Raw genomic sequence first — 14,768 nt, 5'->3', positions numbered from 1 at the left:
CTTCCGATTTTAGGGCCTTTCAGTTACCTTGATGATGTCCCTTTTAAGATAGGAGACAAGTTCAAAACCCCAGCGAAGGTTGGATTACCCATCGGTTTCTGCCTACCTGATTCTTCTCAGCTTGTCAGAGAAGCCCAGGTGAGTGATGTGTTGTGCCTCTCTGCTCTCTTCTCCCCTGGCCCCAACATGTGGTGCTGTAAATTGCAGTTTGTCACAGTTCACTCACGAGTCATGTCAGTCCCGTGGTGTCGCTTCATGTGCCAGACAGTATTTGCAGAAGATCTGTTGTTAGACTGTATAGAAAGATAGAAATATGATAGGTCATGCAGAAAGCTTCTACTTGTTGTTTTCTTAAAAAGCCACTAGGCTTGTATTGTTAAGCAGTTATTTTAGTGCATCCTCTTTGACGAAGCACAGTGTTTTTGTGCAAGTTTTACATGTTACCCTTGCTAAGTTTGAATATAATTTTTAAGAGCAAAAGTGCTAAGAACTGATACGCCTGTGCAATGGCATGATTTCCAGTTCTTGTGTTCTGTGTAGTTCTGAGAGGGAATTCTATGGGGCAGACAGGTTACAGCTTGGTACATGGATGGCTTCCCTGTCTTGAGGAGCATGTTTCTGTTAAAGTAAACTGTTAGTAGCATAAAATCAATTGCTTTAGGGTAACTTGAAAACCTAATCTCCGAATGCAGGTTGTGATACAGGAAATCTAATTGAACTATGTTTTCTTATTTAGATCCATGATTTTCCTTGACTGGTCCTAATTGATAATTGTTTTCACTCTGTCTGTGACAGATTGCTGGGGCCTTTTTCCTTATAACAATTAAGTGATTACCTGATTGTCCTAGTAGGCATGTTTGCACTCAGCTAAGCTGGTGTGGGAGAGCCCCAGAGACCCACACAAAGCTGTGACAGCTCTGCCCACATACCAAAGAGTGTGTAATGAGTAGTGGTGCCCAGTCCTTCTGCCTGTGTGTTGTTCTCCCAAGTCCCCTTGCTGATAAATTGTGTATCACACCTCTTGGGAGCCCTAGAGCTCAGGGAAGGGAGACTGGAGCCTGCTACAGGATGGAATGTGGCACAACACATAGTGAGAAGCCTCTAGAGGCCTATGAATCCTTGCTGGCTTGTTGCCCTTTAGAACTAGGAATTCATATGACTTTGCAATCCAGTGGGAAAGTACTCCTGTTCAGGTGTGTACTACTGTCCTGTTGAGGCTGTCTTAACACTTTTTGTGAGTCTGAGGTCTATCCTGCCTGTGGACTGGGCTCCTAGGCTGTGTCTCTGAGCATTTGTGGTTATTTAAAGATAGGTTTAGGCTGTGCAGAGTTTTGTCCTTTAACACTAAGGCACTAAGTGGTCAGTACACTGGTAGTCAGTAGCTTACAGATGCCTCTCTGTGCTAACCTGGCTCTGAATGACCTAATGTTAAGTGGAAATCCTGTCCTGTCAGTAACTACAGCAAAACCTGCTGCTGAAGGAAGGTGTTTTCATTGTTGTAGCCATTATTATCCCCTTTGGCTGGCAGGGCACTGGAGCGAAAATACAAATACCTCTTAAACCAGTGGGTGTAAAACTTTAATATCAAGTGCCTTAGGAATCTTTTAGGGGAAACTGAGTAATACTTTATTGGCAGTTACTCTGCTGCAGTCTTGAATGACTTGTGGAACTTGGGGACAGGAGGTAGTTCAGTGGTGCCAGGTTGGGGAACGATTGTCCATCTAGTAACATGTTACGCTTCCCCTTGTTACATCTGTAGTCCTGGGGGGAGAAGGTGGGAGAGTTACGAAACCGATTTTGGGATGATCAGTAGCTCTAAAGCAAAACTAAATGCAGAAGGGAGGCAAAATACGGTATTCTAATCCAGATTGCAGCCAGGTTTTGTGGACAGAGGCAAAATGAACTACTTGTGGTATCTGCCAGCTTTGTTAATCTGTATGCTGGGAGAAGGAGATGACTGTCCATGGTAACTCACGTAGCTCTTGTTCTGTGGTAACTTATGTTGCTGTTAGAACTAGCAACTACGATCCTTACAAATTAATTTTTTTCCCCTTTCCCCTCCACCCCCATCCAGTATGACTTCTCACTGGAAAAGAAAACAATCGAGTGGGCTGAAGACATCAAAAAAATCCAGGCTGCCCAGAGGGAAGCTGAACGCAAGGCAGAAGAGGCACTAGCTAACTCCAAAGCAGCTCCAGAGGACAGCACCAGGATGGGGTTCTCAGAGGGACCTTGCCCTGAAGCCATGCCTCCTCCTATCAACCCCATCCTCGCCAGCCTGCAGCACAATAATATCCTTACTCCCACGCCAGCCAACAGCAGCTCTGTGAAGCAAAAGGTCCTCAGTCCACCTCGCCCAAAAGCAGATTTTAACCCAGCTGATTTTGAACGCGAAGAAGACCCGTTTGACAAACTGGAATTAAAAACTATAGATGATAAGGAGGAATTAAAAAATATTCTTGAAATTCATGTTGGTACTACTGGGCCAATTGTTGCCCAGCTGTTAGATAATACTTTGCCCAAAGGAGGGTCTGAGTCTGTGTTGCAAGATGAGGAAGTTCTGGCATCCATAGAAAGGGCCACGTTGGACTTCAAACCCCTTCACAAACCCAATGGCTTTATCACTTTACCACAGTTGGGAAACTGTGAAAAGATGTCCTTGTCTTCCAAAGTGTCCCTTTCCCCTATCACTTCAGTGAGCAATATCAAATCCCTGTCCTTTCCTAAGCTTGACTCCGATGAGAGTGATCAAAAGTCATCAAAGCTCACGAGCACTTTCCACAGCACTACCTGTCTCCGCAATGGCACTTTGCTCAGCTCTTTGCAGGCCTGTGCTCAGAGTAAAGCCAGTGAACTGAATGGACTCCACAGGGTTGGTGTTTCTGCTCTAAGTGAGGACAGTGCCAGGGAGACATCGACATCACCCTTCTCACCCAGGCTGTCTTCCCTGGCCGCGCCAGCTGCTTGTACAGAAGACGAATCATCTCAAAGCACATCGACTACGGTAAATGTACAGTGGATGGGAGCTGGGGCTGCTGGGGAGAGGTGGAGGTGCAGAGGCAAATCTTCCCTCTAGACTGTCCTGTGGCTTTGGCTGCAGCTTCATTTATTAGGAGTGACCTGTAGATCCTCCTGAGTTACATGGCAGATTGATCACTCCAGCAGGTCTTCACGCTGGCAGTTCTGAACCTCAGATTATTACTCTGCATTTTTTCCCCAAATCTGGTATTTTTAGGCTAATTGTAGTGATTTTCCTTTCAGCTTTTCAGCTCTCATTTGTTGTTGATAGTTGCACACCTTTGAACTAAGTATATAAGGCATCTTTTGTGTATGGTCCTGATTCTGAAGTGCTGTTAGGCTTTGAGTCAGATCTCTTCCAGATTTCTTCTTCGGTTTGCTTATTTATTTGCTGGAAAAAATGGGAAATGAAGACTTCTCAAGGACTAGCAGTAATAACAAACTGAAAAACACAGATGTACTGTGTCATTCAGGGAAGAAAAAAGTGCTTGTGGTTGACCTGCATTGAAATAAGTGTATTTTTTTGTTTTTAATTTGCTTCCCGAGATCCTTTTAAAATGCAGTCTTTGAAAGGAAGACAGTTATGGTGGTTTGAAATCTGGTATCCACACTCTTCCTTGTGAAGGAGGGTGAAAGGATTGCTTGGTGGGGACCAAAACCAGTTGTGAAGGTCATCTTGTATTTTTAACATCACCGTTGGTTGCTGCCCAGCTCTGAGACAGGGGATTGACTCTTCATTTCCTCAGTCTTGCTGCAAGTTTTAAAGTTACTTTGAGGACACCAACTTCACACCAGCTGTTGTTTTTGTCTCTTTGTGAATAAGAGCAGAGATTACAGTTAAAGTTTGTGGACTTTTTTTTTATAAAGAACCTCAGATCTGGACATGAAGCCTAGTGAAAACTGGGTAGTCAAATCCTCTAGCTGGTTCTCAAATAATCTGCCTTTTTTCCTTCTGTCCAGTATAAGCAGTGTTTCAGTGGTTCTGGGGTTTTACTGGCACACTGTAGGTTTTTGTCATACCATGTGCTCTGAAGCAAACCATGCTGCTCCTCTCCTGTTGTTCTCCCACCTCTTTTCAGGCTTATGTGAATGCACTAACAACTGTGAAACACAGCATTCTGGGCAGTGGTGTGTTTGTCAGCAGATCAGCTGTTTGCTGGTGACCAGAACAAGTTTAATACTGTGGACTTTGGCAGGAGCAGCAGCGTGCTGAGCACCTGCTCACTGCTGCAGGTCACAGGTGGGAGAGGTGATTGCATGGTTCGGGGGGGAGCTCAGAGGTGAAACCTCAGTTATGAGACACACATCATCTCTGGGGACTAAGATGAAAAATCACAACTAGGTAGGTGGGGATTAAGATGGCCAGATTTCCCCTCTTAACTATTCAAAATCTTTCTGCTGGATTAAAATTTGTAAAAGACCAAGAGGGAAGGTGTATTCTCAAGAATGCTGTCAGGGAAGATTCAAACTGACAAAGAAAGAGAGTTGGTAGTAGAAGTAGTGAAGGTCTTAATTTGAAACTATATCTCCTTTGGAAGCAGCAAAACCAAGAAAAGAGGTATGCTGACAGAACTAGTTCTTTCTGTTTGAATTCCCAGACTTCAGGTTATACTTGTTTCATGTTTCCACAGTAAAGTCCCAGTGACTGGAAAATGACAGCTGAGATGCAAAAAACTGAAGTAAATACAACAAAAGAGTTGAAGTAAATGTAGCAAAAATCCTCAGAGTATGAAAAAAAAACAGAAGGAAATCAGGGTCAAATGTAGAATAAGCCTGTCCTTCTTCACAGAATCATTACAGTGGTTTGGGTTGGAAGGGACCTTAAAGGTCATCTTATTGCAGTCCTTTGCCAGGGGCGGGGACACCTTCCCCTAGACCCCTGAGACCTTGCTCAGAGGCCCATCCAGCCTGGCCTTGAGCACTCCCAAGGCTGGGGCATCCACAGCTTCCCTGGTCAGCCCTGTCAGCCCCTGTGACGGGGCCTCACCACCCTCACAGGGACTGATTTCTTCCTAATATCCCATTTAACCCTACCCTGTGTCAGTTTAAAGCCAGTGCCCTTTTCCTCGTCCAGACAAGTCCCACTCCAGCTCCCTTGGAGCCCCTTTAGGTACTGGGAGGTGCTCTAAGGTCACTCCAGAGCCTTTTCCAGGCTGAACAAGCCCTGCTCTCTCAGCCTGTCTCCATAGCAGAAGTGCTCCAGCCCTTGGAGCATCTTTGTGGCCCCAGCCTTTTAGGAAGCCTCAGGACAATTTTGTGTCCCAGTGTATTCCACAGTGACTTTATAATTTTTTTTTCCTCATGACTCTAGAAATTGTAGCTTTGAATTTGCAGTTACCACTGGAGCTTTTGCTTTACCAGTGAATAGGGTCTGGGAATTTTTGGATGGAAACAAATTTGTGGTTTCTCCATTTCCCTGAGGCTGCACAGGTTCTGTGGTGGTCCCCTCTCCTCACTTTTTGGTTTGATTTTCAGAGCTTTGGCAGAAGGAGGCTAGTGAAGGCAATAGTTTGAAATGAAACTCAAGTATATTGAGGAGCAGGACTTGGTTTTTCCAGATTCTTGAATCTCTGGTGTCAGAAGCAGTTTTGGTTTTCCTGGCTGCAGCATCAACAACTAAGCACCATCCTTCAGTCTGACAACCAGCTGATTTCAGGGCTTCTTCAGATCCACATTTCAGTGTATCCCATATCCCAATGCTTTTTTCCCGGGGTACATCATTCCATCAGGGTGAATATGATGTCTTAGACTTTGTCTTATAGAAGAAAAATTCTTACCCAGGCGATTAAAATGGTCAGAAATGGAGAACAAAACCTTGGTGGTGGTTTGGGGTCTTTTTGGAAATAAATGGAATTTGCCAAAATCCTAGCAGATTTTGTCAGAACTGGTTTTTTTTGTCAAGGGCTTTCTGTTGTTCAGTTTAGGCCCAGAGAAGGCCTTTCTGAAGGATGTGGACAAGCTTTCAAGCAATCTGTGTTGGCATAATAGGTGTTAAAAAATGCAAAAAACTGCGGTTTTTGGTCCACGGTGATTTCTTGCAGCCTGTTCTAATTCTGTTTAAAATGCAGGAGCTGTAAATGTGTGAACTGAAATGTGCAGATTTGGTGGGCCCAAGGCCTCACTTTGCACTGCTCTTATCGTGGGCAAAGTCCTATAAAGTGGTGGGTTGGCTGTGCCCTCTGGCAGCCTGGTTTTGTGGAAAGGGAGCAGAAGGAACATGACCCAGCCGTGTTGCTGTGTTGGGAGCGGGTCCGAGGGCTGGGCAGAAAAATCACATGCTCTCTTTAGCCAGTGTGCCACGTTGTTCCTGTGTTGCTGTGGAGTTCAGTGCTTTGGGAGCAGAGAAGAGATGCATTTTTCTCTTCCCCCTTCCCATGTTCAAAAAGTGAAGTCTCTAGGCAACAACTTCAGAAGTCCCACTGTTACTCAGGCTGTGCAGCACTTGGTCAGGAGCTGAACTGGAGCCAGTGTGTTTCACGGAGCTGTGTGAACACACAGCTGTTACAGTGACAGAATAAACAAGCTTACAATTATTACCAGAGTACACGCATCCTGCTTGGAGCATAATCCGTATGTAGGGTGCTGAGAGAAGAAATCCTCGTGATGGTTATTCTGTAGCTACACACATATAGGTGGCTATTCTGTAGCTACTTCTGCATGTGAGGTGTGTGATCTTCACCTCTCATGTGCAGAAGAGTGATGAGACCTTGAGTCTCCATGGTGTGGTGGAGTACGCTATAAAACCCTCCTCCCCCAGCTGTGGCAAATTCTGCTCACTGGTGCATAATGTTTACAGTTGTTTTATTTGTGTGTTGTCCAGCAGGTACACCCAGACTACAAGGAAACAGAAATCCCTGTGGTAAGTTCCCAGATACCTTGCACTGGATCATGTTTATGATAATCTCCAGTCCTAGTGTTCCTGTGAGTACAGAAAATCATAGGTAGTGAGTAAACCTGTGGTGAGGGAAGCAATCTCTGCGCTTCTCTGAGGTGTGAGGGTTGGCTGTATCATGACCTTCACTGTTGCAGGGGTTGGGTGTTCAGAGGTTTGGGTCACACCAGTAGGAGGGGGTTTATTGTGAAGCATCTGGGTTGTTCACTGCTGTTTTGAGGGTTAAAAGAGTGTGGTGGGAATCAGACCTTGTGCACTGCTCTGTTTCATCCTCACAGTGTGTAACTTCCCAGGGGCAGTCTAGAAACCCTCTTGTGTTAATTACATGGGGTATCCTGGTTCTGCATTAGCCAGGAACAGGATGTGGGGATGCAGATGACCATCACCTCAGCCTCTGTGTCTTCCCCTTCAGGTAACACACCAAAACTTCCCAGTGTCTAAAGTGCCCAGCAGCAGCAGCTGCACGATGGAGCTGCAGCAGGGCCTCTCCCCCAGCGAGAGGCAGTGTGTGGAGACCGTGGTCAACATGGGGTACTCACCAGAGAACGTCCTGAGAGCCATGAAGAAGAAGGGACAGAATATAGACCAGGTAAGAGCTCATGCAGTACAAAGAAAGGCTTCGTTGGACACTGGTTCTGCTGAGGAGCAATCCTGGATTTGCACAATGGATAGGGGGGGAAAACTGTTCTTCTAACAGCCTATAGTGACTGCAGTCAGCTGCTGGAGGAGTTCTCACCTGGCACTGGAGGCTCCCAAAACCAAAGAGAAGAGTGCTTGTGCTTGTTCCTGATGAGAGACTGCTCGAGTTGGCCACTCCTGTGGGTGCTGCGTTGGAGCTGTGCTGAGCTTGAGATGGGCCTTGGCTCTGTGTGAAGCTGGGACAGAGGCTGGGTCTTCCCAGGAGCCACAAACCTATCCAAAGAAAGCTCAGCACGGCACTGCACCATGCTTAGTGCCACGTGGCAGAAACACAGCCTACTTCCCTTGTTCTGAGCACGAGGGCTTACGATGCTGACGTCTCTCATTGTAGAGAGATTGGCCCCTGCAGGCCTGAGACAGCCCTGAAAGGCTCCTGCAAGGCCCCACTGACCGACTTCAGTGTGCACCCTGGTGCTGGTGCTTCCTGCCTCGTGTGTGTTGCCTCAAATGCCTGCTAAAACCAGGTCACTGAGCTTAAAGCTGCGGGGTGGAGGGTGGCTCTGGGTCTTGGATCCACTTCAAACACTTTTAAGTGGGGGAGAGCATGGCCAGACTCTCTGTGCTGGCCCTTGGCAGCCTCTGTGCTACACGGGATTGTGCCTGGGCAGGAGTGTCTCAGGAACTCTGGCTTGGTGGGCTGATCTCCTGCCCCCTTCCATACACATCGAGAGTGGCTTAAGCTCTGCACTGGAGGGAACTGTGGTATCAAATGGAAAAAAGTGTCCCTTAGGAGGGTGATTTTAAATCCTGCTGTACTTGCAGGATGTGTTCTTTTGCATGCCTCGCACTGCCCACCTGGGTGTTCCCTGCACCTCTCAAAGCTGAGGGCGGGTAAGAAATGTGTCAGTGGTTTCTGTGCGTGTGAGCTGGGGTTTGCAGCTCACTCCCCGGTGTGCTGAGCTGATCTCCAAAGGCTGGCTGCTTTCAGGCTGCATCAGCTCTTGTGGCTGTCTGAGAGGAAGCTGAAAGCTGACATGTCTTGACTGCTGGACCTACAGTTTCATTTTTATAACATGTAGTATAAAAAGCACACTTAAACTTCTGCCTTCTGCTCCGCCGTGAGGCACAGAGGGCTGAAGATGCACTTTGGAGGGTGCTTTGACTGGAGTGGAAGATGTTCAGAGCTGGTTGGAGAGCACAGGAGGACAGAAGGGCTCGTCTGCTTTCTCTGCACAAGAGATTGAGACACTCTTATTAAAAGAGTGTCTCAGCTCTCCTAAGAAGGACTTTGTCTCTGATGTCCCGGGTTGGAGTCGTGCTCAGCCCCTCTGCACGTGCAAAGGTGCCATTTCACCATGCACTGCCAACGCCACGCTGCAAACTTGGTTTCTTGTCTTCATTCCCCACAGGTGCTGGATTACCTGTTTGCACATGGACAGCTTTGTGAGAAGGGCTTTGATCCACTTCTTGTTGAAGCAGCTTTGGAAATGCACCAGTGTTCAGAGGAGAAGGTGAGGGTACAGTGTGTGCAGGAACAGAGAATGTGCCATGACAGGGAATTCCAGCAGCAGTTCCTCTGGCTGATGTAATTCTGGCTTTCATGGTAATGCTGCCTTGTTTCCAAAACTGACTGCCAAAGGGCATCTTTGTGTTGATAAAGCTAGAATTTGTTGAAGCATTGGAATTCCTCTGTGTTGTTCTGTTACTCACTTGCAAGCATTTTTATGAGGACAGGATTTTTTTGAAACCCTGCTTATTGTGATCGTAATGTTCTGAATGCCCCGAGTTCTCTTGTGGGCAGGGTTTGGGACAGAGACAGTTAACTTCAGCAGCAGAAAATTGTCTTTCAAACCCTGCCAGCCTGCCCTGGCCTTGGATTTTCTCCCTTTTACGAATGCATTTGCCTGGCTGCTTGGCAGATTGGTTTAGGGCTCGCTCTGAAAGAAGCTGGAAAATGTGTTTTGGGTCTGGTTCATTGTCTGGCTGCTTTACCAGCACCGAAGGTTCAGCAGGGGCAGGTAGCCAGGGCAGAGGACAGCAGGATCTTTTGAAGTCTGCCAGCCTGTTGTGTGCCAGGTTACTACATGAAGTCTTTAGAGGTGCAACCCAACCCCCACCCCAGACATATGTATGCCTTCCTGCCTTTCTTGAACTAGTGATGAGCTTGCGAAGAGGAACAGTGCTGTGAAGATGGGAAGTGACTGAATTCAGGAAACACATTTGCTACTGGCTCAACCCTGAAATTGGAAATGGTTAATCTCCTGATTGCCCATTTCAAACTGCTTGCTCATTGGGGATTTCTTTCCCCTGAGTGGAGCAGAGGCACTGTAAATGGCAGAGGGCTCATAAAAATGATCAGCTGACTGGCTTCTTGCCACTTTATTTTTTGAAAGCTCAGGGGGGATTTGCAGTTGACGTTGGTAGTATTGTATGTACACAGTGGGGTTTGTGCTAATCCCCCAAGTTTGCCCTAGATCCGAGAAGCCAGTTGATAGCAAGAGCTGCTGTGTTGTTCCCATTTTTAAAAAAAATTCAGTGCAGCAGGAGCTGCTGGATGGGAGAGCTGGGTGCCAGTCAGCACTTTTGGGAGCCCAGATTGGGCCAGGCTGATAAATTTCCTTCTGGGAGAGAGACACTCCCACAGTGTGAGACTGTTGAAGAGGATTTTGGAAATGAAGGACAGCAAACAGAGGGCACTGAAGGTGAGGCCCCATGGCCTCCTGCACCCAGAGCTCTGCCAGCTCTGATGTGAGCAGAGTTTCCCCAAACAGAGCCAGAACAGGCTGTGCCTGGGGAGGAGGAATCCACAGCCATGGCATGCCCAGGTGCTGAAGACAGGCTCTGTGCTAAACCTCCACCATGCACTGATCCGCTTGTCTCTTGCAAATAATGGGCTTGTCTGTCTTGCAGATCACAGAACTTCTCCAGCTAATGAGTCAATTTAAAGAAATGGGCTTTGAACTAAAAGACATTAAGGAGGTCTTATTATTACATAACAACGACCGACACAACGCTTTGGAAGATCTAATGGCCCGTGCAGGAGCCAGCTGAAAACACATTCCTGGATTCTCGGCGTGCAACGGAGCAGGACCAGCCCCGCCACCCTCACATGCAGTGTGACTTGCTCTCAGCGGGAAGGAGTCCAGCTTTTTCCATACAAGGGAGAGTGACTGAGCAAGCCCACCTGGTGCATCACTCCAGCATTTCTCTTTCCACTGAGGGCCAACTTTCTTTCTTAAATTAAATTTTTAAAGTGTCCTTTCCTAAGTTTCCTTTTTCCAGCTCAGCCACGGAGAGTTCAGACTGCCCAGCCTCTACTGGAATTGTACATAGGTAGAGATGGAGTGGTTCCCCCCTCACTGTTGCACTGAAGTTGGACAGAAGAAATATTAAGTTGGTTCTGAAACTAGAATGCTTTGGTTCTTTGAAGCTGCTTTTATGGTGTCTTGTCTGCTTGTACTGAATTACTTGACTGTGTCACAGTCCAGATTAACTGGTTAAAGTTGACCTTTAGTGCAATGGAGTTTTATTTTTTGGTTGAAAGCTAGTCTGTAACTTAGTAAAACACTGGTTCAGAAACTGTCACTATGCATAAAGAGAGAACCTTGTTTAGTCCTCTTGGTTTTTGTTTTTTAACCATGCATCCAACACTTCTGCCAGACATGAGTGTCCAAGGCTCAGTGGTGTGTAAGTTCCCTTGAAGTAGGTAAGCTGTGAACTCTACCTGGACCTGCAACTTGTGTTGGTTCTTTAACGTGAAGGCAGAGAGCTGGGGCTCAGTATTCTTAATCCCCCAGGCTTGTAGGATATTTAAGACAATGCCCTGCTAGGAAATCAGTTATCTTTTTGTTTTAAATAAATAATACTCAGTGTGATGCAGGAGGTTTCTTTCAAGCACTTTCTTTAAAACAAATGTACTCACTGCATTAGTTCCATTTTTCACACTGCTATAGAATTACATAATAACATCTAGTACTACAAATCAGGTTTGGGGTTGTTTTTGATAGTTCAAAGTATTACGTTGTACATTGTTCAAGTTCTAAATACATAAAGTATCAGCAGTCTTGAGGAATCTCTAATTTGCTAAATATTTTGATTCTGCGGAAGAACTAATAAAACCCTCCAATATAACTCCCAGTGTCATGGTTCCCATCTCTCGTGCTCCTTGGCTCCAGCAGGCAACTTGCTGGGTCCTGCTGCTGCGGGCACATGTGAGAACTTGGGCAGAACATCCTGATGGTGGAGTGTGCTGTGCTTCTCTGGGGCTTTGCTTTGGGGCAAAAACCAAGCGCAGGGATCCAAACTCACGTTAGAGCTGGAGCTTTGGACTTCCACAGGCGAGAGCAGCCCAGCCCATTGCCTCGGTGTGGGCTTTTCAGTAGGAGGCTTTAGCTCTTCAGGACTCTGAAGGGGGTGGCATTTATCTCCGTGGTGTTGTTAACTTTCTGTAACCGGAATATCTAATTTGAGCCCAGTGTGCACTCCTGGAGCTCTCTCTGAGGTGCCCAAGTGCATTAATTACATACCTTTACTTAAAATGATGCCAAGGTGGGATGTAGCTGGCAAGTATCCAGGAGATGTGGAGAGGGATGAGGAGGACCAGGGCAGGTTGCCCTGCATGCAACCCATGGTGTTGAACTTCACCAGCTTCTAGTGGTGGGGCTGAAATTAAAACTTGTCTGAGAAGGATGTGCAGCAGCTGGTGAGAAGTGTGACAGTTTGAAATGAGAAAATGGGGTTGCTGATTAATCAGAAAACCTGGAAAACAAAACTCAAACTGCTTTACCATCACTGCTAGGAGCAGTCAGTTGTATTGCTTGTTTGGCTTTCTCAGAATTGATACCCAAAAAAATGCCCATCTGGTACCAGACAGTCGTGAAGAGGCAAGAAGTCTTGCCAGTGAAACAACTATTTAGACCAAACCTATGAATAAAATAATCTCTTGGGTTCTGTTAGTGTGTGTGATTTTTTCACATTTTCCCTGTGGGGTCTGGTTCTTAACCCCACCGCTCTGCCTATGGAGATGTTGTAGAGGTGAGAGCAGGGCGGGGAGGGTGGTCTCCTCATTCCAGAGAGCTGAACCCACCTGACTCTTCCCTTGTGATGTTGATCGTGTTTTGGCAGTGAGGTTTCTGGACTCACATCCCTGGGTGGCTGAAGGCATGGAGTGTATTCCTGGGGTGACATCTCAGAGAAGACACCATGTGCTGAGGGGATTACCCTGGTGTCTTAAAGGAGGGGAAGGAATGTGTAACAAGAGACACAGCGTGATGAGACTTCAGTGTGGTGGGTGCTGTGCATCACTACTTACTCAGTTCTGTTCTCCTCTGTCAAGGCACAGCTCAGTGCAGATGTGGAGAGGCCCTGCTGGCAGGAGCAGCGCTGGGGTCTCCCCTGCTGCATAGGAGGATTGGCTGCAACCCCTGGTCACACTGGAGACATTGGGGCTTTTCCTTGGGTTCTCAGGTTGGATTGATTTATTACCTGGCAGTTGGCACTTCTGTAACTTTGTCAGAGGTTCTGCCAGGCACTGAGGACTGGGCTCCTGCTGGGAGGGCTTATGGAGAAGGGCAGACGCAGAGCCAAAAGTGGTGGCTGGAGGTGTGGGAGCAGAGGTGCTGCTTTGGTTGCTGCTCAGTGTTTTGAGGGTGACTTCTTTCTGGGATCCTGCAGTCAGGCAGGGGTGACGCCCCCATGCTCCAGGGGTTTCTCCACCCAGCCCTGTGGCTCCTGGCCCAGCAGGGCCGAGCCTGTGTTGGTGCTTTCCTGGCTGGGCAGCTCTCTGTGTTGGCCGTGCAAAGGGTCATTCTGCTGCTGGCCCAGGCTTGTCAGGCCAGCCACACTTCTGAAACACCAACATGCTGGGTAAGAAGGGGATCTCTACCAGCTCCCAACCCCACTTCATCTCCTGCAATCAGTCAAATGGGCACTTGGATCACGTTTCCTTCAGAATGGTTTTTACTTGAGTTCTGTAGTACACTGAATTTTATTTTAAATTGTGTCTGCCACTGAAATGAAGCACCAAGCCTCTTCCATGAACATTAGTTGCACCTTGGTACAAAAGTGAACCCATTTAGCTGTGTTAATTGATTGTATATGGCCAAGCTCTCTTTGTGTCTTAGACTGCTGTAGGGACACTTTCACATGCATTCCTCAAGTTGAACCGAAAACCTTTCATATCAGTTATCAGTGGAACATCAGACAACAGGAAGAGGATGACACTTCTAAAATGCTCATTTAGCACATTTTCCCATAAGAACAAGTGCAGCAACTTGGTAATAATCCTAAAAATGGAGAGAAAACGTTACACCACCTTTGGTAGTTTCTGTTGCACCTGAGGAGCCCAGCGTTGGTATCTCCTGCTAGTGCAGCACTTCAAGAATGTCCATACTATTGCCAACTGGCCAGATTTCCACAGCCAGGGCTGCCTTATTTTTTTAATTTTAATCAAGTCTCACATTCAGTAGGGAAAATAAAATTTGGAGAACAGACTGATAATAAAAGATTACATTTAGGAAGGTACAATCTTTTGAACTGGCTGAATGACTCCAGTTTAAAAAAAGATTGTATCAGACCTCAGGAAACTATGTGTTACTGTTATTTTGATTACTTGTTGTTTCCCAGTGTCCCTGGCCATTCCTCAAGGGAGCAAATAGTTCCAGCTCTGGGAACTGGCTCTGGGGCTCAGATCTGCCAGATGAAACTTGCTTTTTTCACAGTAGACCAGATGGGATTCACAGGTTGCTCAAATCTGGCAGCTGATTTAACTCGCCTCTCTGCTCACGGAAATTTTTGGTCTTGCATCTGTCTTGTCACAACTGTCTGAAAACACCGAGGTTAGGACGTGGCACTGCTGGTTATGCAAATAGCTGAAAGTGCCTGTGAAGGTACTTTGCTGAGCTGCACTTTAAAATCCTGAACGTCCATTTAGCCAATACTCTTCTCCCAAATGTCAGAGCACGTGGAGGGAGTTTTCTTCACACTGTGTTTATGGCTGGGCATCACATTTTCCTGTGACCTGTGCACACATCCTACAGTCTGACCTTTTCCTTGGTTCCAAACAAACTTGCAAAACTCCTCAGCTGCTCCCTGACAGCCCTTTTTCTGTGTGCTCACTGAGAAAGTGCTGGGGAAACCACTGTAATTGCTCACATCCCTTCATGCAAGCACGGTGCTCAGGCACCACCGCTCTGTGCTGTGCACAAGCACCAAGAGCTCT

The 14,768-nt window shown here is 46.8% G+C and overlaps 2 protein-coding genes across 5 annotated transcripts in view; both read left to right on the top strand.

Moving 5' to 3' along the window:
* Window positions 1–12,496, top strand: part of UBAP1 (ubiquitin associated protein 1) — a 34,481-nt gene extending 21,985 nt beyond the window's left edge. For 3 of the 4 annotated variants that reach the window (XM_050328811.1, XM_050328813.1, XM_050328812.1), the window contains exons 3-8: window positions 14–138; window positions 2,075–3,004; window positions 6,839–6,877; window positions 7,323–7,499; window positions 8,959–9,060; window positions 10,460–12,496. In XM_050328811.1, the coding sequence (XP_050184768.1) occupies window positions 14–138; window positions 2,075–3,004; window positions 6,839–6,877; window positions 7,323–7,499; window positions 8,959–9,060; window positions 10,460–10,600 (1,514 nt within the window). In that variant the 3' untranslated portion in view covers window positions 10,601–12,496. The remainder of the gene's footprint in view (window positions 1–13; window positions 139–2,074; window positions 3,005–6,838; window positions 6,878–7,322; window positions 7,500–8,958; window positions 9,061–10,459) is intronic. The other variant, XM_050328814.1, reaches the window with a different exon arrangement.
* The window catches only part of TPGS2 (tubulin polyglutamylase complex subunit 2), a 698,248-nt gene that overhangs the window by 479,143 nt on the left and 204,337 nt on the right, over window positions 1–14,768 (top strand). The window lies entirely within an intron of this gene.

The sequence above is a fragment of the Myiozetetes cayanensis genome, unplaced genomic scaffold (genome assembly GCF_022539395.1).
Source record: "Myiozetetes cayanensis isolate MyiCay16 unplaced genomic scaffold, myiCay2020 scf4, whole genome shotgun sequence".
NCBI lineage: Eukaryota > Metazoa > Chordata > Aves > Passeriformes > Tyrannidae > Myiozetetes > Myiozetetes cayanensis.
The sequence above is the reverse complement of the archived record's forward strand: the minus strand, read 5'-3'. Positions and strand labels throughout refer to the sequence as shown.